Here is a 24759-nt window from a genome sequence, read left to right as displayed (position 1 = left end):
TGTTGGTCTACTGGGAGGACTACAGGGTGGTGAGGCCTGTGTGTTGGTCTGGGAGGACTGCAAATTGGTGAGGCCTGTGTGGTCTGGGGAGGACTGGGGTGGTGAGGGCTGTGTGTTGGTCTACAGGAGGACTCCTAGGGTGGTGAGGGCCTGTATGTTGGGACTACAGAATTGGTGGGGCCTGTGTGCTGTCTGGGGAGGACTCTAGGGTGGGCAGGGGCCCTGTGTGTTGGTCTACAGGAGGACTACAGGGTGGTGAGGCCTGTATGTTTTGGTCTGGGAGGACTACAGAACAGTGGGGCCTGTGTGTTGGTCTGGGGACTCTCAGGTGGGCAGGAGCCTGTGTGTTGGTCTCGGGAGGGACTACAGGGGTGGTGAGGGGCCTGTGTGTTTGGTCTGGGAGGACTGGGGTGGTGAGGGGCCTGTGTGTTGGTCTACAGGAGGATACAGGGGTGGTGAGCCTGTGTGTTGGTCTGGGAGGACTACAGGGGCCTGTGTGTTGGTCTACAGGAGGACTCTCGGGGTGGTGAGGGCCTGTGTGTTGGTCTGGGAGGACTCCTAGGGTGGTGAGGGCCTGTATGTTGACCTGCGGAGGACTACAGGGTGGTGAGGGCCTGTGTGTTGGTCTGGGAGGACTACAGGGTGGTGAGGGCCTGTGTGTTGGTCTACAGAGGATACAAGGGTGGTGAGGGCCTGTATGTTGATCTACAGGAGGACTACAGGGTGGTGAGGGCCTGTGTGTTGGTCTGGGAGGACTACAGGTGGTGAGGCTGTGTTGGTCTGGGAGGACTAGGGTGGTGAGGGCCTGTGTGTTGGTCTGGGAGGACTGGGGTGGTGAGGGGCCTGTGTGTTGGTCTGGGACTACAGGGTGGTGAGGGCATGTGTGTTGATCTGGGAGGACTACAGGGTGGTGAGGGCCTGTGTGTTGGTCTACAGGAGGACTACAGGGTGGTGAGGGCCTGTGTGTTGGTCTACAGGAGGACTACAGGGTGGTGAGGGCCTGTGTGTTGACCTACAGGAGGACTACAGGGTGGTGAGGGCCTGTATGTTGACCTACAGGGTGATACAGGAGGACTACAGGGTGGTGAGGGCCTGTAGCTCGACGGAGAAGTCCCATTGCTGTGAGAGAAGGTTGTTGTGGCAAGGCTGAGCGAGAGCACCGTAGTCGCTGGCGGAATCGAGACACAGACCTGAGGCACCGTGTTGTAACTCAGCGGCCTGGCGCAGCCTCTGGGGACACACACACACACATGAAGTAACATTTACACATACATTGAAAAATTAATTAAGAAAGTTATCCCTGCATCTTTCTTTGATTTTTAAAAGTTATTGTCAGATGCAGAAAGTGACTTGATCTGTGTGTCTATAAGTTTATCACTGACAGTCAGTCTTATGAACACAACCTATTATACCGTTAGGGTGTGTCATACACACATGAGGCGAATTTTTTTTTTTGAGTTTGAAAAATCGGCCCATGGTATTAATGATGAGTTCTATGTGCAGAATGATGTGATATCTTCCATTTGAAAGTTTTACTTACAGGTAAATTTTAACTTGAAATCTTATGAAAATTCAGTATTCCCAATTCTTTACCAAAAAACCACTAAATAGCTTATTTAAAGTAAAAGTAAATGTATCAGGTTATTCTATTAGGACGAAAATGATCCAGAATAGTAAACTAATGGTCTTGGACACATTATTAAATTTATTCCTTGAAAACAAAATCATCAAATACAAAAACCGGTTTTACTACTACGATCCGTGTTGCTGCACACCATAGAGAATTTAGCCTTTGCTTGTTTCTACTCATCAACACCCCTGCTGACCACCTGGTCGATGTAGCCTTCTCCTCCCTGGTTGCACACGGACTGCTGGCCTCGCCAATTTGCTGTACACACAACGCCCATACTCTGTGCGAGGCCAGGCAGGGACATGCATGGGGTTGTCCAGAAAGCTCTGACTTGAACATTGGGCGAGCTGGCAGGTAAGAGAGGGGGCTCACTGCCGCCTGATATTATCCGATCTATGAGATCAGTGAGGTCTTGCACCTTAGATTGGACTTCAGAGCCTTGACCCTGAAGGAATCGCCACTCAACTGATTCACATATGCCCAGATCCTCTCATGTCTCACATCCAACATCTTTGACTGCTAATTTCTCCTCCTCATCCACATTGCAGATATTGTCTGCAGAACTGCCTGGATGGAGCATACCAGAAGATCTCTCGTCATTCGCTCCACAATCTGAACAACCTTCCTTATTGACTTCTTGGTGAGCTCAAAGCTGGAAGAGAATATGCTCTCGGACTCGAGAACTTATGATTCTGACCTTTGGTGTTGGAACCACTGGGTAAGTAGACACCACGATGAATTGGACAAAAAGTCTCAGGTTGTGAAGTTGGTTCCTTTCAAGCCAAGGATGAGCGACCCAAATTCTGCAGAACTGAGAGCTGCTAGAAAGCCACCTAGAATGTGGGAGACTGGGACCCATTCTGTACAGGTAAGCGTTCATCGGTAAGCATGACCCCTGCCTTTGGATGGTGGCACTGCAAATCATGCAACCAGTACCGGTCAGCATCAGGTCACAATGACAGTATGTGCAAGCTCAACCCAGTGGAGGGCCAACGAGATTTTTTCAAAGTGCCTTGATTTATTTGTAACTCAGTGGCAGAGTCCAGCATCTTGCCAAGAGGACCAGACCATCTGTTGTTTGAAAGAGTCTGCCATCCAGCTCCTGGATCAGAGGCCGAGTGGCAACCAGCTGGTGTGAGGTCATGGAAAAAAAAAAAAAAAAAAAAAAACAATCAAGAACCAGCTTCCTCTCAATCTTCCGGCCGCAGGATCCACTGTATGACCCCCTACACCTATAGGTTTTGAAGTTGGTGTTGTCCTCCAATGGCCTGCAGGGTCTGGTCTAATGCTCTCTGGAGCCAGTTCAATGTTATCTGCCAACATCTCAGCTGGTTTCCTGATGTCATCTTTTCTCTGGAGGAATGCTTACAACATTCTCCCGTTCACTGCAGGAGTAGTGTTCTTCCACCAGCGGTAGGAACAACTTGCTGAATTCAACTCATGAACACTTTAGTGCTATCCCTTCCCATCTAAGAACAAACACCGATTCCATTTTCATCCCCTTATCAAACCTCTTTCAGGTTACTGGACAAGTTTCCTGAGCCCTTACTTTGTTATGACCATGACCAGGTGAACATCATCAGGTGTTATCAACCACCGTCAATCCAGGCAGCTGTTGCTATTTCTGCAGATTCTGGAGCATCTTTAATGGTGTCGTGATGTTGGCCAGAGCTATGCTCGGATATTCTTCTATTTAATCTTATGCCTGGAAGGTTTGGGATCATTATTTTTCAAGTAGTATCAAAGTCACCATTCTCCTGGTCACACTCGATCAGCCATGGGAAGTCATTAAACCTGAACCGCTTGACCCAATCATCGCCTTGCCCCAATTTGGCCTTCAAGTTTTTTCCTCGGCAACCTTTCTCCTTCGTCTTCTGTAAGGTGCCCTGCCCTGACCCTGAATATCTTGATAGAAATCATGAGAGCCCCTATACTCATCTTCAGCTGGATTAAATGCCAGTCTGACTGAAGAAAAATCTCAGTTCACGCTATAAAGCCTACAGGAGACGTGGGCCTCGATTTGCAGTCACGATCGATCCAAACTCAGGACAGAGAGACATCTGGGCATTCTGGTAAGTAATTATGTCAAATAACTGGTCCAGCTGGTTGGGGTGTGCCTGTCCTTAACTGGTAAAGTGCTTCCCAAGAGAGATATCTTTGGCCTTCCCAACTGGCTAGCAGTCTCACAATCTTCTGATTTGGTTATGACTGGAGGCTTGAACTGAGCGTTAGCCAGAGGTACTGTGCCAAGACTAGCTTTGGTCATATCACTTCGGCAATGTGTCTTTGTTTGTGTTCTTGGTCTTTTCACTGATTTGCCTGATTAAAACACCGTATCCTCAAAGACCTCACCGTAGCCAACTCCGGACGTGAGCCTCCCAAGACCTGGTTAAAGTGACTGGAGATGGCCATTTTTTGCCCTCGTCCGACACAAGCAGCCATCGCAAATATTATCAACTTATAAACGCATCAGAATCTGGAAATAAGAAAAAAGCTGTTGTTAGTTGGGTTGTTAAAGAATGAAGTTGAAAGAAGGTTCACTATTTAATTGTGGCCGCACTAATGCAGCTGTACGTTAGATTTTCGATAAATTTCACGCTAAAATTTACCTAGCAAAAGGTTGCAAAATATTGAAACTGAAATTATTGGTTTATATACACTAAAATCTACCAAAAAAGTGATGGGCCATTAGTTTTAATGATCTTCCCTCCTATGACACACCCTATTATACCGTAGTAAACAAATAACAACCATAGGAACTATCTGTATTGGCCGGTTTAAATAATTTGTTTGAAAGACACATCATTATATACTCAAGCTTGTTGTTAGTAAATGTGCTGGTGACTCCTGGTGTATCTACTGTTGGTCGATCACCAGTGGTAAATAAGTTAGAGCAAGATAAGACAAATCTTAGGTTGTCAGTGAAAAAAGTGACTGGGGGAACAGATCAATGTGATGAGTATAGATCAAACAACAGGAGGAGGACTACTGATTACACAACAGGAGGAGGACTACTGATTACACAACAGGAGGAGGACTACTGATTACACAACAGGAGGAGGACTACTGATTACACAACAGGAGGAGGACTACTGATTACACAACAGGAGGAGGACTACTGATTACACAACAGGAGGAGGAGTACAGATTACACAGCACGAGTGCAGGTTACGCAGCACGAGTGCAGGTCACACAGCAGAAGGACCCTGCAGTACAGTATTAGCCTTCCTTGTGCTGATGCAGCTTCTCTCACCTGCTTGGGGCCGGCCACACACTGCTGGATGTGGACCCTGGCGTCCCTGGGGGAGACGATGGCCAGACAGCGGCTGCCCTGAGCTACAGCCCTGGTCCTGTGTCAGCGTCCACTCCTGCGTGGTCCGCTCCCCGATACATGAGGTCACCTCCACCAGCTGTTCTGATGACTCTTCTGCCTTCTGCTGTTTCTGCAAGATGGTCAATAGCATACATTATAAACATCTTCTGAAGCACGGCCACAACATGGGGACAGCACAGTTAGACAACAGTGTGTAACAGAACCAGTACTTGCCAACAGTGTAAGATGAACCAGATTCTTGCCAACAGTGTGTAACAGAACCAGTACTTGCCAACAGTGTGCAACAGAACCAGTACTTGCCACCAGTGTGTAACAGAACCAGTACTTGCCACCAGTGTGTAACAGAACCAGTACTTGCCAACAGTGTGTAACAGAACCAGTACTTGCCACCAGTGTGTAACAGAACCAGTACTTGCCAACAGTGTGTAACAGAACCAGTACGTGCCAACAGTGTGTAACAGAACCAGTACTTCAACAGTGTGTAACAGAGCCAGTACGTGCCACCAGTGTGTAACAGAGCCAGTACTTGCCAACAATGTGTAACAGAGAACCAGTGCTTGCCAACAGTGTGTAACAGAGTGCCAGTACTTGCCAACAGTGTACAGAGCCAGTACTTGCCAACAGTGTGTAACAGAGAGCCAGTACTTGCCAACAGTGTGTAACAGAGAGCCAGAACTTGCCAACAGTGTGTAACAGAGAGCCAGTACTTGCCAACAGTGTAACAGAGAGCCAGTACTTGCCAACAGTGTGTAACAGAGAGCCAGTACTTGCCAACAGTGTGGATAACAGAGCCAGTACTTGCCAACAGTGTGTAACAGAGCCAGTACTTGCCAACAGTGTGTAACAGAGAGCCAGTACTTGCCAACAGTGTGTACAGAGAGCCAGAACTTGCCAACAGTGTGTAACAGAGCCAGTACTTGCCAACAGTGTGTAACAGAGCCAGTATTTGCCAACAGTGTGTAACAGAGCCAGCATCTTGCCAACAGTGTAACAGAGAGCCAGTACTTGCCAACAGTGTGTAACAGAGAGCCAGTACTTCAACAGTGTGTAACAGAGAGCCAGTACTTGCCAACAGTAACAGAGCCAGTACTTGCCAACAGTGGAACAGAGCCAGTACTTCCCAACAGTGTGTAACAGAGCCAGTACTTGCCAACAGTAACAGAGCCAGTACTTGCCAACAGTGTGTAACAGAGCCAGTACTTGCCAACAGTGTGTAACAGAGCCAGTACTTGCCAACAGTGTGTAACAGAGCCAGTTCTTGCCAACAGTGTGTAACAGAGCCAGTACTTGCCAACAGGTAACAGAGCCAGTACTTGCCAACAGTGTGTAACAGAGCAGTACTTGCCAACAGTGTGTAACAGAGCCAGTACTTGCCAACAGTGTGTAACAGAGCCAGTACTTGCCAACAGTGTGTAACAGAGCTATTGATTTTGCTGCTTGCAGCGGCTACTTTATTGTGCACCCCACACTCATCCTGTGAGCGGTAGCAAAAGGATTACAGAGTAGGGTTTACAAAGGGTCATAATAATTAACCCTGGTGTCAGATATTAAATGGAAAGTTACACAGTATTTCATTTACATTATTTGTTTAGTTCTATACATAGAGGGTAACTTATTCACAAATGCGTGAGAACAGGCGTGTGAGGCAGTATGTCTGGCCTCACACTTTATTATTCACATTTACGTGGAGGTATTCAAGCACATTGCTGTGTTTGGTCTGTAAATGAGAACTGATATAGTTACTGAGTGCAAAAAGTGGATACAATCTAATATGTCGGCTATCTTGCCATTAGAGATGAAGTGTGTGCCATTTCACACACAGTGTGCTTGGACCTGTCCCAAAGGTTCTATCTTCACACAGTCGAGGACGTAGTAGCTGAAGTGTGTGGCCATATGTATGGCCACACACTTACATTTAGTTTTGTTTACATCTGCTTAGGAACATACTGCCAGAGGTACTATATCTCAACCTTAATCTAGCGGTTACAACATCTTGTAATCTAGTGATCTTGTTACTTGCTCCATATACATGTTTCACTTGGATACATCTCATCATGGTAAACTATGGATCGACTAGTGCCTGTTTGCACTTGTCTACTTGCGTCAAACTCATCAATAAGTTCTTTCCTAATTACAGTTTTAAGGTTTTTGACAGACCCAAATTGTATTCAACGGTGCCAGTACTTGCCAACAGTGTGTAACAGAGCCAGTACTTGTCAACAGTGTGTAACAGAGCCAGTACTTGTCAACAGTGTGTAACAGAGCCAGTACTTGTCAACAGTGTGTAACAGAGCCAGTACTTGTCAACAGTGTGTAACAGAGCCAGTACTTGCCAACAGTGTGTAGCAGAGCCAGTACTTGTCAACAGTGTGTAACAGAGCCAGTACTTGCCAACAGTGTCCTAGCAGAGCCAGTACTTGCCAACGGTGTGTAGCAGAGCCAGTACTTGCCAACAGTGTAACAGAGCCAGTACTTGCCAACAGTGTGTAACAGAGCCAGTACTTGCCAACAGTGTGTAACAGAGCCGAGCTTGCCAACAGTGTGTAACAGAGCCAGTACTTGCCAACAGTGTGTAACAGAGCCAGTACTTGCCAACAGTGTGTAACAGACCCAGTACTTGCCAACAGTGTGTAACAGACCCAGTACTTGCCAACAGTGTGTAACAGAGCCAGTACTTGCCAACAGTGTGTAACAGAGCCAGTACTTGCCAACAGTGTGTAACAGACCCAGTACTTGCCAACAGTGTGTAACAGAGCCAGTACTTGCCAACAGTGTGTAACAGACCCAGTATCGCCAACAGTGTGCAAATTGGTATTTTTTTGTGTACTTGTCAACAGTGTGCAACAGATTTCAGTACTTGTCAACAGTGTGTAGCAGACCCAGTACTACAACAGTGTGTAACAGACCCAGTACTTGCCAACAGTGTAACAGAGCCAGTACTAAGCAAATAGTGTCTAGCAGAGCCAGTAATTTCACAACAGTGTGTACAGACCCAGCATCAAGCAACAGTGTGTGTGTTTCAGTACTTGGCTAACAGTGTGTAACAGAGCCAGTAATTTGCCAACAGTGTGTAGCAGAGCCAGTACTTGCCAACAGTGTAACAGAGCCAGTACTTGCCAACAGTGTAACAGACCCAGCACTTGCCAACAGTGTGTAACAGAGCCAGTACTGCCAACAGTGTAACAGAGCCAGTACTTGCCAACAGTGTGTAACAGACCCAGCATTTGCCAACAGTGTGTAACAGACCCAGTACTTGCCAACAGTGTGTAACAGAGCCAGTACTTGCCAACAGTGTGTAGCAGAGCCAGTACTTGCCAACAGTGTGTAACAGAGCCAGTACTTGCCAACAGTGTGTAACAGAGCCAGTACTTGTCAACAGTGTGTAACAGAGCAGGCAGTACGCCAAATTAACGTAACAGAGCCACTTGCCAACAGTGTGAACAGAGAGCCAGCACTTACAACAGAGAACAAAGCACATACTGCCACAATGTGTAACAGAGCCAGTACATGCCAACAGTGTGTAACAGAGCCAGTACTTGCCAACAGTGTGTAACAGAGCCAGTACTTGCCAACAGTGTCCATTATCACACTTGAACAACTAAGATCAGCCAACACACCAAGAATAAAGAACACACTACCTTATCAGCGGGTGGGTCAGGCCCCTGTAAGCATAGGTTGAGTTGTCTCAGCTGACCGTACGCCAACTCGTGTCTTGAAGGGGTGGCCAACTCCGGGTAGACTGTCTTCAGGTACCAACCGAACCCACGACACCCCAGTCTTGTCCTCAACTCCTTCCTGTCTGTCACGCTGTAAACACACATACACCAGTGGTTATACACACACCAGGGGTTATACACACACTAGGGGTTATACACACACCAGGGGTTATACACACACCAGGGGTTATACACACACCAGGGTTATACACACAATTGTGGGGTTGGCTATACACACACCAGGGGTTATACACACACAATTGTGGGTTATACACACACTAGGGGTTATACACACACCAGGGGTTATACACACACTAGGGGCTATACACACACCAGGGGTTATACACACACCAGGGGTTATACACACACCAGTGGTTATACACACACCAGGGGTTATACACACACCAGGGGTTATACACACACCAGGGGTTATACACACACCAGGGGTTATACACACACCAGGTTTATGTTAACACTAGGGGTTATACACACACCAGGGGTTATACACAATACCAGGGGTTATACACACATCTAGGGGTTATACACACACCAGGGGTTATACACACACCAGGGGTTATACACACACTAGGGGTTATACACACACCAGGGGTTATACACACACTAGGGGTTATACACACACCAGGGGTTATACACACACCAGGGGCTATACATACACCAGTGGTTATACACACACTAGGGGTTATACACACACCAGGGTTATACACACACCAGTGGTTATACACACACCCAGTGGTTATGGCCACTGACACCAGGGGTTATACACACACCAGGGGTTATACACACACCCTCAGGGGTTATACTACTACTACCTCAGGGGTTATACTACCACACCAGGGGTTATACACACACTAGGGGTTATACACACACCGGGGTTATACACACACTAGGGGCTATACACACACCAGGGGTTATACACACACCAGGGTTATACATACACATGAGGGGTTATACACACACCAGGGGTTACACACACCAGGGGTTATACACACACCAGGGGTTATACACACACCAGGGGTTATACACACACCAGGGGTTATACACACACACTAGGGGTTATACACACACTGTGGGGTTATACACACACCAGGGGTTATACACACACCAGGGGTTATACACACACTAGTTATACACATACTCAGGGGTTATATTACCACATCAGGGGTTATACACACCACCAGGGGTTATACACACACCAAGGGTTATACATACATGAGGGGTTACACACACTAGGGGTTATACACACACCAGGGGTTATACACACACCAGTTATACACACACCAGGGGTTATACACACACCAGGGGTTATACACACACCAGGGGTTATACACACACCAGGGTTATACATAATACCAGGGGTTATACACACACACCAGGGGTTATACACACACACCAGGGGTTATACACACACCAGGGGTTATACACACACACCAGGGGTTATACACACACCAGGGGTCATACACACACCAGGGGTTATACACACACTTAGGGGTTATGGGCCAATAACTGTGGGGTTATACACACACCAGGGGTTATACACACACCAGGGGTTATACACACCAGGGGTTATACACACACCAGGGTTATACACACACCAGGGGTTAGTGCCACACACCAGGGTTATACACACACCAGGGCACACACACCAGGGGTTATACACACACCAGGGGTTATACACACACTAGGGGTTATACACACACCAGGGGTTATGTACACACACCAGGGGTTATACACACACCAGGGGCTATACACACACCAGGGGTTATACACACACCAGGGGTTATACACACACCAGGGGTTATATACACACACCAGGGGTTATACACACACCAGGGGTTATACACACACCAGGGGTTATACACACACCAGGGGTTATACACACACACCAAGGGGTTATACACACACCAGGGGTTATACACACACCAGGGGTTATACACACACCTCAGGGGTTATACACACACCAGGTTATACACACACTGTGGGGTTATACACACACTAGGGGTTATACACACACCAGGGGTTATACACACACCAGGGGTTATACACACACCAGGGGTTATACACACACCAGGGGTTATACACACACTAGGGGTTATACACACACCAGGGTTATACACACACCAGGGGTTATACACACACCAGGGGTTATACATACATGAGGGGTTATACACACACCAGGGGTTATACACACAATTAGGGGTTATACACACACCAGGGGTTATACACACACCAGGGGTTATACACACACCAGGGGTTATACACACCAGGGGTTATACACACACACTAGGGGTTATACACACACCAGGTTATACACACACCAGGGGTTATACACACACCAGGGGTTATACACACACCAGGGGTTATACACACACCAGGGGTTATACACACACCAGTGGTTATACACACACCAGGGGTTATACACACACCAGGGGTTATACACACACCAGGGGTTATACACACACTAGTTATACACACACCAGGGGTTATACACACACACCAGGGGTTATACACACACCAGGGGTTATACACAATACCACAGTGGTTATACACACACCAGTGGTTATACACACACCAGGGGTTATACACACACCAGGGGTTAAGTACACACACACCAGGGGTTATACACACACTAGGGGTTATACACACACACCAGGGTTATACTAATAATACCAGGGGTTATACACACACCAGGGGTTATACACACACCAGGGTTATACACACACCAGGGGTTATACACACACCAGTGGTTATACACACACCAGGGGTTATACACACACCAGGGGTTATACACACACCAGGGGTTATACACACACTAGGGGTTATACACACACCAGGGGTTATACACACACCAGGGGTTATACACACACCAGGGGTTATACACACACTAGGGGTTATACACACACCAGGGGTTATACACACACCAGGGGTTATACACACACCAGGGGTTATACACAGACCAGGGGTTATACACACACCAGGGGTTATACACACACCAGGGGTTATACACACACCAGTGGTTATACACACACCAGGGGTTATACACACTGTGGGGTTATACACACACCAAAGTGGTTATACACAATACCCAGTGGTTATACACACACTAGGGGTTATACACACATCTGTGGGTTATACACAATACCCTCAGGGGTTATACATACCAGTGGCTATACACACACCAGGGCTATACACACACCAGGGGTTATACACACACCAGGGTTATACACACACCAGGGGTTATACACACACCAGGGGCTATACACACACCAGGGGTTATACAATAATACCAGGGGTTATACACACACCAGTGGTTATACACACACCAGGGGTTATACACACACCAGGGGCTATACTAATACCACCTGTGGGTTATACACACAACCAGGGGTTATATTAATTATCACCAGTGGTTATACACACACCAGGGGTTATACACACACCAGGGGTTATACACACACCAGGGGTTATACACACACCAGGGGTTATACACACACCAGGGGTTATACACACACCAGGGGTTATACACACACACCAGGGGTTATATTACTGACACACCAGGGGTTATACACACACCAGGGGTTATACACACACCAGGGGTTTTCATACTACACACACCAGGGGTTATACACACACACCAGGGGTTATACACACAACAGTGGTTATACACACACCAGGGGTTATACACACACCGGGGGTTATACACACACCAAAGTGGTTATACACACACCAGGGGTTATACACACACACCAGGGGTTATACACACACCAGGGGTTATACACACACCAGGGGTTATACACACACACTAGGGGTTATACACACACTCCAGGGGTTATACACACACCAGGGGTTATACACACACCAGGGGTTATACACACACCAGGGGTTATACACACACCAGTTATACACACACCAGGGGTTATACACACACTAGGGTTATACACACACCAGGGGTTATACACACACTAGGGTTATACATACACCAGGGGTTATACACACACCAGGGGTTATACACACACCAGGGGTTATACACACCAGGGGTTATACATGTACACCAGGGATATACACACACCAGGGTTATACACACACCAGGGTTATACACACACCAGGGCTATACACACACCAGGGTTATACACACACCAGGGTTATACACACACCAGGGGTTATACACACACCAGGGTTATCTACACACCAGTGGTTATACACACACCAGGGTTATACTACCACACCAGTGGTTATACACACACCAGTGGTTATACACACACCAGTGGCTATACACACACCAGGGCTATACACACACCAGGCTATACTACCACACCAGGGCTATACACACACCAGGGGTTATACACACCAGGGGTTATTCACACACCAGGGGTTATACACACACCAGGGGTTATACACACACCAGGGGTTATACACACACCAGGGGTTATATTAACACACCAGGGGTTATACACACACCAGGGGTTATACACACACCAGGGGTTATACACAATAATTAGGGGTTATACACACACCAGGGTTATACACACACCCTCAGGGGTTACACACACCAGGGGTTATACACAATACCAGGGTTATACACACACCAGGGGTTAAGTACACACACTAGGGCTATACACACACCAGGGGTTATACACACACTAGGGGTTATACACACACCAGGGTTATACACACACCAGGGGTTATACACACACCAGGGGTTATTCACACACCAGGGGTTATACACACACCAGGGGTTATACACACACCAGGGCTATACACACACTAGGGGTTATACACACACCAGGGGTTATACACACACCAGGGGTTATACACACACTAGGGGTTATACACACACCAGGGTTATACACACACCAGGGCTATACACACACCAGTGGTTATACACACAATCTGCGGTTATACACACACTAGGGGTTATACACACACACCAGGGGTTACATGTCACCCCAGGGGTTATACACACTAGTTATACACACACCAGGGTTATACACACACCAGGGGTTATACACACACTAGGGGTTATACACACACCAGGGGTTATACACACACACCAGGGGTTATACACACACTAGGGGTTATACACACACCAGGGGTTATACACACACCAGGGTTATACACACACCAGTGGTTATACACACACCAGGGGTTATACACACACACCACAGGGGTTATACACACACTAGGGGTTATACACACACCAGGGGTTATACACACACCAGGGGTTATACACACCAGTGGTTATACACACACTAGGGTTATACACACACCAGGGGTTATACACACCAGGGGTTATACACACACCAGGGTTATACACACACCAGGGGTTATACACACACCAGGGGTTATACACACACCAGGGGTTATACACACACCAGGGGTTATACACACACCAGGGGTTATACACACACTAGGGTTATACACACCAGGGGTTATACACACACCAGTGGTTATACACACACTAGGGGTTATACACACACACCAGGGGTTATACACACACCAGGGGTTATACACACACCAGGGGTTATACACACACCAGGGGTTATACACACCAGGGGTTATACACACACCAGGGGTTATACACACACTAGGGGTTATACACACACCAGGGGTTATACACACACACCAGGGGTTATACACACACCAGGGGTTATACACCACACCCAGGGGTTATACACACACCAGGGGTTATACACACACCAGGGTTATACACACACCAGGGTTATACACACACCAGGGGTTATACACACACCTGTGGGTTATACACACACCAGGGGTTATACACAAACTAGGGGTTATATACACACACCAGGGGTTATGCTAATAATACCAGGTTATACACACACCAGGGGTTATACACACACCAGTGGTTATACACACACTAGGGGTTATACACACACACCAGGGGTTATACACACACCAGGGGTTATACACACACCAGTGGTTATACACACACCAGGGGTTATACACACACCAGGGTTTATACACACACCAGGGGTTATACACACAATACCAGGGGTTATACACACACTAGGGGTTATACACACACCAGGGGTTATACACACACTAGGGGTTATTATACACACACCAGGGGTTATACACAATACCCAGTGGTTATACACACACTAGGGGTTATACACACCAGGGTTATACACACACCAGGGGTTATACACACACCAGGGGTTATACACAATACCAGGGTTATACACACACCAGGGGTTATACACACACTAGGGGTTATACACACACCAGGGGTTATACACACACACCAGTGGTTATACACACACTAGGGGTTACACACACACACCAGGGGTCATACACACCAGGGGTTATACACACACCAGTGGTTATACACACACCAGGGTTATACACACACCAGGGGTTATACACACACCAGGGTTATACACACACACACTAGGGGTTATACACACCAGGGGTTATACACACACACCAGGGGTTATACACACACCAGTGGTTATACACACACCAGGGGTTATACACACACACTAGGGGTTATACACACACCAGGGTTATACATACATGAGGGTTATACACACACTAGGGGTTATACACACCAGGGTTATACACACACCAGGGGTTATACACACACACTAGGGGTTATACACACACACCAGGGGTTATACACACACCAGGGGTTATACACTACACCAGGGGTTATACACACACCAGCTGGCATACTAGGGGTTATACACACACCAGGGGTTGGCACACACACCAGGGGTTATTCACACACCAGGGGTTATACACACACACTAGGGTTACACACACACCAGGGGTTATACACACACCAGGGTTATACACACACCAGGGGTTATACACACACCAGGGGTTAAGTACACACACTAGGGGTTATACACACACCAGGGGTTATACATACATGAGGGGTTATACACACACTAGGGGTTATACACACACCAGGGGTTATACACACACCCAGGGGTTATACACACACTAGGGGTTATACACACACCAGGGGTTATACACACACCAGGGGTTACACACACCAGGGTTATACACAATACCAGGGGTTATACACACACCAGGGGTTATACACACACTAGGGGTTATACACACACAATCTGTGGGTTATACACACACCAGGGGTTATACACACAATTCAGGGGTTATGCGGCTACCACACCAGGGTTATACATACATGAGGGGTTATACACACACTAGGGTTATACACACACCAGGGTTATACACACACCAGGGGTTATACACACACTAGGGCTATACACACACCAGGGGTTATACACACACCCAGTGGTTATGTACACACACACTAGGGTTATACACACACACCAGGGTTATACACACCAGTGGCTATACACACACACTAGCTATACTACACACACCAGGGTTATTCACACACCCTCAGTGGCTAGTACACACACCAGGCTATACACACACAATTCAGGGGTTATACACACACCAGGGGTTATTATACACACACCAGTGGTTATACACACACACCTGGCTATACACACACACCAGGGGTTATACACACCAGTGGTTATACACACACAATTAGGGGTTATACACACACACACCAGGGGTTATTCACACACCAGTGGTTATACACACACCAGGGGTTATACACACACCAGTGGTTATACACACACCAGGGGTTATACACACACCAGGGTTATACTACCACACCAGTGGTTATACACACACCAGGGGTTATACACACACCAGGGTTATACACACACCAGGGGTTATACACACCAGGGGTTATACACACACCAGGGGTTATACACACACCAGGGGTGATACACACACTAGGGGTTATACACACACCAGGGTTATACACACACTAGGGGTTATACACACACCAGGGGTTATACATACATGAGGGGTTATACACACACTAGGGGTTATACACACACTAGGGGTTATACACACCAGGGGTTATACACACACCAGGGGTTATACACACACCAGGGGTTATATACACACCAGGGGTTATACACACACCAGGGTTATACACACACCAGGGGTTATACACACACCAGGGGTTATACACACACCAGTGGTTATACACACCAGGGGTTATACACACACCAGGGGTTATACACACACCAGGGGTTATACACACACCAGGGGTTACACACACCAGGGGTTATACACACACTAGGGTTATACACACACCAGGGTTATACACACACCAGGGGTTATACACACACCAGGGGTTATACACACACCAGGGGTTATACACACACCAGGGGTTATACACACACCAGGGGTTATACACACACCAGGGGTTATACACACAATTGTGGGTTATACACACACACCAGGGGTTACACACACACACCAGGGGTTATACACACACCAGGGGTTATACACACATTCAGGGGTTATACACACACCAGGGGTTATACACACACCAGGGGTTATACACACACCAGGGGTTATACACACACACCAGGGTTATACATACATGAGGGGTTATACAATAATACTCAGGGGTTAGCACACCAGGGGTTATAACACACCAGGGGTTAGCACCAGGGGTTATACACAATAAATTCAGGGTTATACACACACCAGGGGTTATACACACCAGGGTTATACACACACCAGGGCTATACACAATCAGGGGTTATACACACACCAGGGGTTATACACACACCAGGGGTTATACACACACCAGGGGTTATACACACACCAGGGGTTATACACACACTAGGGGTTATACAATAACACCAGGGGTTATATTACTACTAATACTTTGCTGTCACCGAATCGAGAATGACGATCATCCAGCTATGATACAATGATATGAGTTATTAAGGATGTCACCTACGTTGGTGAGTTGACTAAAGAGGCCGTTATGGGACCGGCAGGGTCGTTCACAGATGTTGTACCTGTGGGGGCTACATATAGTGAGGGAGGGGCGGCGGCAGCGTCTTTTCGGCGTTGGCGCTTGTCTGCCCTGTTATGTAGAAGGGCTAATTCGAAAGTATTCACACCTGTGTGGTGCTCCTCCGAGTGTTACGGTGGAGTAATCGTCTCCCAGGTGAGGGAGTCAATTCGGCACGTTTTCAGGTTTGTCTTAAGACTATCCTTATACCTTTTCAGTTGGGCACCAGGGTTACGTTTACTATTCGTTAGGTGACTGTAAAGTAGCTGCTTTGGCTGTCCACTGTTGTCCAGGGGTAACATGGCCAGTCTAGGGTAGTTGTTCATGGATAATGGTAGCCTCGATGTTTCTACAGTTGGTGTCAGCAAGAATACTGGCATTTGTTCTCTTGTCTTTCCAGCGAACTTGGAGGATGGATCATAGACTAAGTTGGTGAAAGTTTTCAAGTGCCTTGAGGTGCCTCCTGTATGTGACCCATGTCTCGCTGCCATATAGCAGGGTGGGGAGGACCATTGTTCGATATACGTGTAACTTTGTAGATAATTTCAGCTCCCTACAGCTAAAGATACGGCTTCGGAGTCCGCCAGACGAGATGTAGAGTTAAAGATGCATTCGAGCCTGTTCTGGATTGTTTTGTTTGGTAGCTGGTAGTAAGGCTGTATGTAGTGATTGTGTGCTGGATTTTTCTGTTTCAATGTCAGATAAATATTAAATAAATAGTTTTTATATGTCATGAGAGTTATTGGTCGTATATTTGTTTAAATACAGAGAAATATATTAATGAATTGGCAACTCACTACAACCACAGCTGCCAAAAGATTTTCATCAATTTTTTTTCATTATTTAAACAAATATACGAACATTTGGTAACTTCTCATGACCTTAAATAACAATGAATAGTTTATTATTATAAAAATTCTCCCTTTGGTTTGTTTAATATTTATCCTGACAGTGATACAGTAGAAAACAGATCCACCAATCACAATCACCTTTACATACAGCCTTACTTTACCGGTATTGCCAGGTAAAATTGCCAGTACGAGATCCAGGGTGGGGTCGGTGCATCTTTGGCTGACTGTACGTCTGATCCAATGTCTGCAGTAGTGGACAGGTGGGAGCCGAGATACCGAAAGTGGGTAATATTAGAGAGGGTAGTACTGTTAAGCTAGATGGATGGTGGAGGTGTGGCTGAGCCAGGGGCAGAATGAAAGAGAATCTGAGTCTTACATACATTCACCTCAAGTCCGAAGTGTGCATACGCATCTGCCATAGGTGTTCAGGATCTCCTGCAGGTCGCGTTCAGTGTGAGCGACAAGGGTGAGGTCCTTCTGCATACTGAAGTTCAGTAATGGCTGCCGACACCTTTGTTCCTGCCTGGAGTCGTCTTATGAAAAGACCCTTCATCCGGTACTGGATGTCCACCCCACCGGCTAAATTGGCGCTGGCATGAGTCAGGGACGCAGCTAAGAAAGTTGAAAAGAGAGTTGGTGCCAGTACACATGCTTGTTTTACCCCCGTTTGGATGGGGAAGAACTCAGACTGGGTGCCATTGTGCAGGACACTGCCGTTCATGCCATCATGGAATTGCCTCACAATGGCAATGAATTTGGTGGGAAAACGGCTGAGGGTCCACCAGAGGCTTCCCTGTTGACCGAGTCAAAGGCCTTGGTTAGGTCGATGAAATTCATGTGCAGGTCACGATGCTGTTCGCACTTTTGCTGTATCTGGCAGGCAGCAAAGATCATGTCAGTGGTGCCACGTGATGATCTAAACTCTAAAGCCACATTGAGATTCTGGAAGAAAGTTTTCTGCCTCAGGAAGAAGTCTGTTTAGGAAGACTCAGGCGATAATCTTGCCAGCCACGGATAGCAGCGAGATCCCACTGTAGTTGCCACTGTCTGACCGGTCTCCCTTGTTCTTATAAATATTGACGACGGAGGCGTCTTTAAGAGATTAGGGGATTTCCTCCTTTTCCCATATATTCAACAGGAGAGAGTGGAGACGGCTGGTAAGCAGAGGTCTTCATGCTTTATACACCTCGGCTGGGATTCCATCAGGCCCTGAGGCTTTGTTATTTTTCATCTGTTTGATAGCAGTAGCTACCTCATACAGGGATGGAGGATAGCTGAGATGGGTCAGCTCTGGATGATGAGGGACCTGCTGGGTAGTCAGGACATCCACATCGGTGTTTCGGTTGAGCAATGAATGGTAGTGCTCTTTCCAGTGCTGAAGGAGGCCTTCATCACCTTTAATTAGGGAGATGGCTGTAAATGTTAAATCAATATGAACTTATACACTGATTTTACTGAGTATCTATCTATCTAATCTATCTATTTTATCTTTCTTATCTATCTGTCTGTCTGTCAGTCAGTCTGTACACATGAAGGCATCATAAACTCACTCGCCGTATGGTCGCTGGAGGGCGCTGGGTCTTGTCTCGTAAAAGAAGTGAATGAACTCGTCTAGCCACACCTCCGCCACACGCCGGGAGTTCCTGTAGGGGCGATCACACTGTTAACACCTGTCTTAACACCTGTCAGCGTTCAGCACCTATAAAGACCCTAGTTGTTGAAGCTCAGTAATACAATATAATATCAGGAAGACCATAGTTGTTGAAGCTCAGTAATACATTATAACATCAACAAGACCTTGGTTGTTGAAGCTCAGTAATACATTATAACATCAACAAGACCTTAGTTGTTGAAGCTCAGTAATACATTATAACATGAACAAGACCTTAGTTGTTGAAGCTCAGTAATACATTATAACATCAACAAGACCTTGGTTGTTGAAGCTCAGTAATACATTATAACATGAACAAGACCTTAGTTGTTGAAGCGCAGTAATACATTATAACATCAACAAGACCTTAGTTGTTGAAGCTCAGTAATACATTATAACATCAACAAGACCTTAGTTGTTGAAGCTCAGTAATACATTATAACATCAACAAGACGTTGGTTGTTGAAGCTCAGTAATATAATATAACATCAACAAGGCCTTAGTTGTTGAAGCTAAGTAATACATTATAACATCAACAAGACCTTAGTTGTTGAAGCTCAGTAATACATAATAACATGAACAAGACCTTAGTTGTTGAAGCTAAGTAATACATTATAACATCAACAAGACCTTAGTTGTTGAAGCTCAGTAATACATTACAACATCAACAAGACCTTAGTTGTTGAAGCTAAGTAATACATTATAACATCAACAAGACCTTAGTTGTTGAAGCTCAGTAATACATTATAACATCAACAAGACCTTGGTTGTTGAAGCTCAGTAATACAATATAACATCAACAAGGCCTTAGTTGTTGAAGCTAAGTAATACATTATAACATCAACAAGACCTTAGTTGTTGAAGCTCAGTAATACATTATAACATCAACAAGACCTTGGTTGTTGAAGCTCAGTAATACAATATAACATCAACAAGGCCTTAGTTGTTGAAGCTCAGTAATACATTATAACATCAACAAGACCTTAGTTGTTGAAGCTCAGTAATACATTATAACATCAACAAGACCTTGGTTGTTGAAGCTCAGTAATACATTATAACATCAACAAGACCCTAGTTGTTGAAGCTCAGTTATACATTATAACATCAACAAGACCTTAGTTGTTGAAGCTCAGTAATACATTATAACATCAACAAGACCTTAGTTGCTGAAGCTCAGTAATACATTATAACATGAACAAGACCTTAGTTGTTGAAGCTCAGTAATACATTATAACATCAACAAGACCTTGGTTGTTGAAGCTCAGTAATACATTATAACATGAACAAGACCTTAGTTGTTGAAGCTCAGTAATACATTATAACATCAACAAGACCTTAGTTGTTGAAGCTCAGTAATACATTATAACATCAACAAGACCTTAGTTGTTGAAGCTCAGTAATACATTATAACATCAACAAGACGTTGGTTGTTGAAGCTCAGTAATATAATATAACATCAACAAGGCCTTAGTTGTTGAAGCTAAGTAATACATTATAACTTCAACAAGACCTTAGTTGTTGAAGCTCAGTAATACATAATAACATGAACAAGACCTTAGTTGTTGAAGCTAAGTAATACATTATAACATCAACAAGACCTTAGTTGTTGAAGCTCAGTAATACATTACAACATCAACAAGACCTTAGTTGTTGAAGCTAAGTAATACATTATAACATCAACAAGACCTTAGTTGTTGAAGCTCAGTAATACATTATAACATCAACAAGACCTTGGTTGTTGAAGCTCAGTAATACATTATAACATCAACAAGACCTTGGTTGTTGAAGCTCAGTAATACATTATAATATCAGGAAGACCATAGTTGTTGAAGCTCAGTAATACATTATAACATGAACAAGACCTTAGTTGTTGAAGCTCAGTAATACATTATAACATCAACAAGACCTTAGTTGTTGAAGCTCAGTAATACATATAACATCAACAAGACCTTAGTTGTTGAAGCTCAGTGATACATTATAACATCAACAAGACCTTAGTTGTTGAAGCTCAGTAACACATTATAACATCAACAAGACCTTAGTTGTTGAAGCTCAGTAATACATTATAACATCAACAAGACCTTAGTTGTTGAAGCTCAGTGATACATTATAACATCAACAAGACCTTAGTTGTTGAAGCTCAGTGATACATTATAACATCAACAAGACCTTAGTTGTTGAAGCTCAGTAATACATTATAACATCAACAAGACCTTAGTTGTTGAAGCTCAGTAATACATTATAACATCAACAAGACCTTAGTTGTTGAAGCTCAGTAATACATTATAACATCAACAAGACCTTAGTTGTTGAAGCTCAGTGATACATTATAACATCAACAAGACCTTGGTTGTTGAAGCTCAGTGATACATTATAACATCAACAAGACCTTAGTTATTGAAGCTCAGTAATACATTATAACATCAACAAGACCTTAGTTGTTGAAGCACAGTAATACATTATAACATCAACAAGACCTTAGTTGTTGAAGCTCAGTAATACATTATAACATCAACAAGACCTTAGTTGTTGAAGCTCAGTAATACATTATAACATCAACAAGACCTTAGTTTTTGAAGTTCAGTAATACATTATAACATCAACAAGACCTTAGTTGTTGAAGCTCAGTAATACATTATAACATCAACAAGACCTTAGTTTTTGAAGCTCAGTAATACATTATAACATCAACAAGACCTTAGTTATTGAAGCTCAGTAATACATTATAACATCAACAAGACCTTAGTTATTGAAGCTCAGTAATACATTATAACATCAACAAGACCTTAGTTATTGAAGCTCAGTAATACATTATAACATCAACAAGACCTTAGTTGTTGAAGCACAGTAATACATTATAACATCAACAAGACCTTAGTTGTTGAAGCTCAGTAATACATTATAACATCAACAAGACCTTAGTTGTTGAAGCTCAGTTATTTATAACATCAACAAGGCCTTAGTTGTTGAAGCTCAATAATACATTATAACATCAACAAGTTTGTTGAGCTCATAATACATTATAACATCAACAAGACCTTAGTTGTTGAAGCTCAGTAATACATTATAACATTACACAAGACCTTAGTTGTTGAAGCTCAGTAATACATTATAACATCAACAAGACCTTAGTTGTTGAAGCTCAGTAATACATTATAACATCAACAAGACCTTAGTTGTTGAAGCACAGTAATACATTATAACATCAAGACCTTAGTTGTTGAAGCTCAGTAATACATTATAACATCAACAAGACCTTAGTTGTTGAAGCTCAGTAATACATTATAACATCAACAAGACCTTAGTTGTTGAAGCTCAGTAATACATTATAACATCAACAAGGCCTTAGTTGTTGAAGCTCAGTAATACATTATAACATCAACGAGACCTTAGTTGTTGAAGCTCAGTAATACATTATAACATCAACAAGACCTTAGTTGTTGAAGCTCAGTAATACATTATAACATCAACAAGACCTTAGTTGTTGAAGCTCAGTAATACATTGTAACATCAACAAGACCTTAGTTGTTGAAGCTCAGTAATACATTATAACATCAACAAGACCTTAGTTGTTGAAGCTCAGTAATACATTATAATATCAACAAGACCTTAGTTGTTGAAGCTCAGTAATACATTATAACATCAACAAGACCTTAGTTGTTGAAGCTCAGTAATACATTATAACATCAACAAGACCTTAGTTGTTGAAGCTCAGTAATACATTATAACATCAACAAGACCTTAGTTGTTGAAGCACAGTAATACATTATAACATCAACAAGACTGTAGTTGACTGAAGCTCAGTAATACATTATAACATCATTGGAACCTTAGTTATTTGAGCTCGAAAGTAATACATTATAACATCAACAAGGCCTTAGTTATTTGAGCTCAGTAATACATTATAACATCAACAAGACCTTTGTTGTTGAAGCTCAATAATACATTATAACATTAACAAGACCTTGATTGTTGAAGCTCAGTAATACATTATAACATGAACAAGACCTTGGTTGTTGAAGCTCAGTAATACATTATAACATCAACAAGACCTTGGTTGTTGAAGCTCAATGTGTACATTATAGCATGCTGGGAGCCTTGATTTATTTGAAGCTCAGTAATACATTATAACATCAACAAGACCTTAGTTGTTGAAGCTCAGTAATACATTATAACAAGACCTTAGTTGTTGAAGCTCAGTAATACATTATAACGCCAACTAACCTGAGATATGTGTTTGCATTGCCCTCAGGAAAGGAGTAGGGGTGACGCTTACGGAAGATGTGACCAACACGACTGCAGGGCGCCACCTCCACACTGCCTCCACACTGCCATGACTTGAACGACATCTCTGCCACACCACCACAACACAGGTATGGTTATTAGTGGAGAGAGAGAGAGAGAGAGAGAGAGAGAGAGAGAGAGAGAGAGAGAGAGAGAGAGAGAGAGATTTCAAAGTATAACTGAGGGAATGAAAGGGAAGACAAATAATCAATACACAATAAAATATGTATAATAAAGAAGGAATAAGGACTAAAATACAAAGTAAATCTCGTGTTTTGATTGGCTGAAAAAAACATTCTTAACAAATTTATCTTAATGCATTTATTGGTTAAAAATAATCATCTTATTTTATAATGGGTCAATATCCCAGTGTGTCTGTTGACCCCAC

At 44.5% G+C, this 24759-nt stretch overlaps 1 protein-coding gene across 1 annotated transcript; it reads right to left on the bottom strand.

Annotated features, from left to right (window-relative positions):
- Positions 1 to 1074: 1074 nt before the first annotated feature.
- On the bottom strand, positions 1075 to 24436 carry LOC121877132. The gene is made up of 8 exons (XM_042382752.1): positions 24312 to 24436; positions 19987 to 20079; positions 8603 to 8771; positions 4884 to 5073; positions 3425 to 3527; positions 2328 to 2463; positions 1962 to 2075; positions 1075 to 1230 (listed from the first exon to the last, which is right to left on the bottom strand). The coding sequence occupies exons 1-8, from the start codon at positions 24434 to 24436 to the stop codon at positions 1075 to 1077; spliced, it is 1086 nt and encodes a 361-aa protein (XP_042238686.1).
- Between the last annotated feature and the right edge of the window lie 323 nt (positions 24437 to 24759).

This window comes from Homarus americanus, unplaced genomic scaffold (assembly GCF_018991925.1).
Source record: "Homarus americanus isolate GMGI-L3 unplaced genomic scaffold, GMGI_Hamer_2.0 scaffold29612, whole genome shotgun sequence".
Classification (NCBI taxonomy): domain Eukaryota; kingdom Metazoa; phylum Arthropoda; class Malacostraca; order Decapoda; family Nephropidae; genus Homarus; species Homarus americanus.
This window is presented reverse-complemented; position numbering and strand designations above follow the sequence as displayed.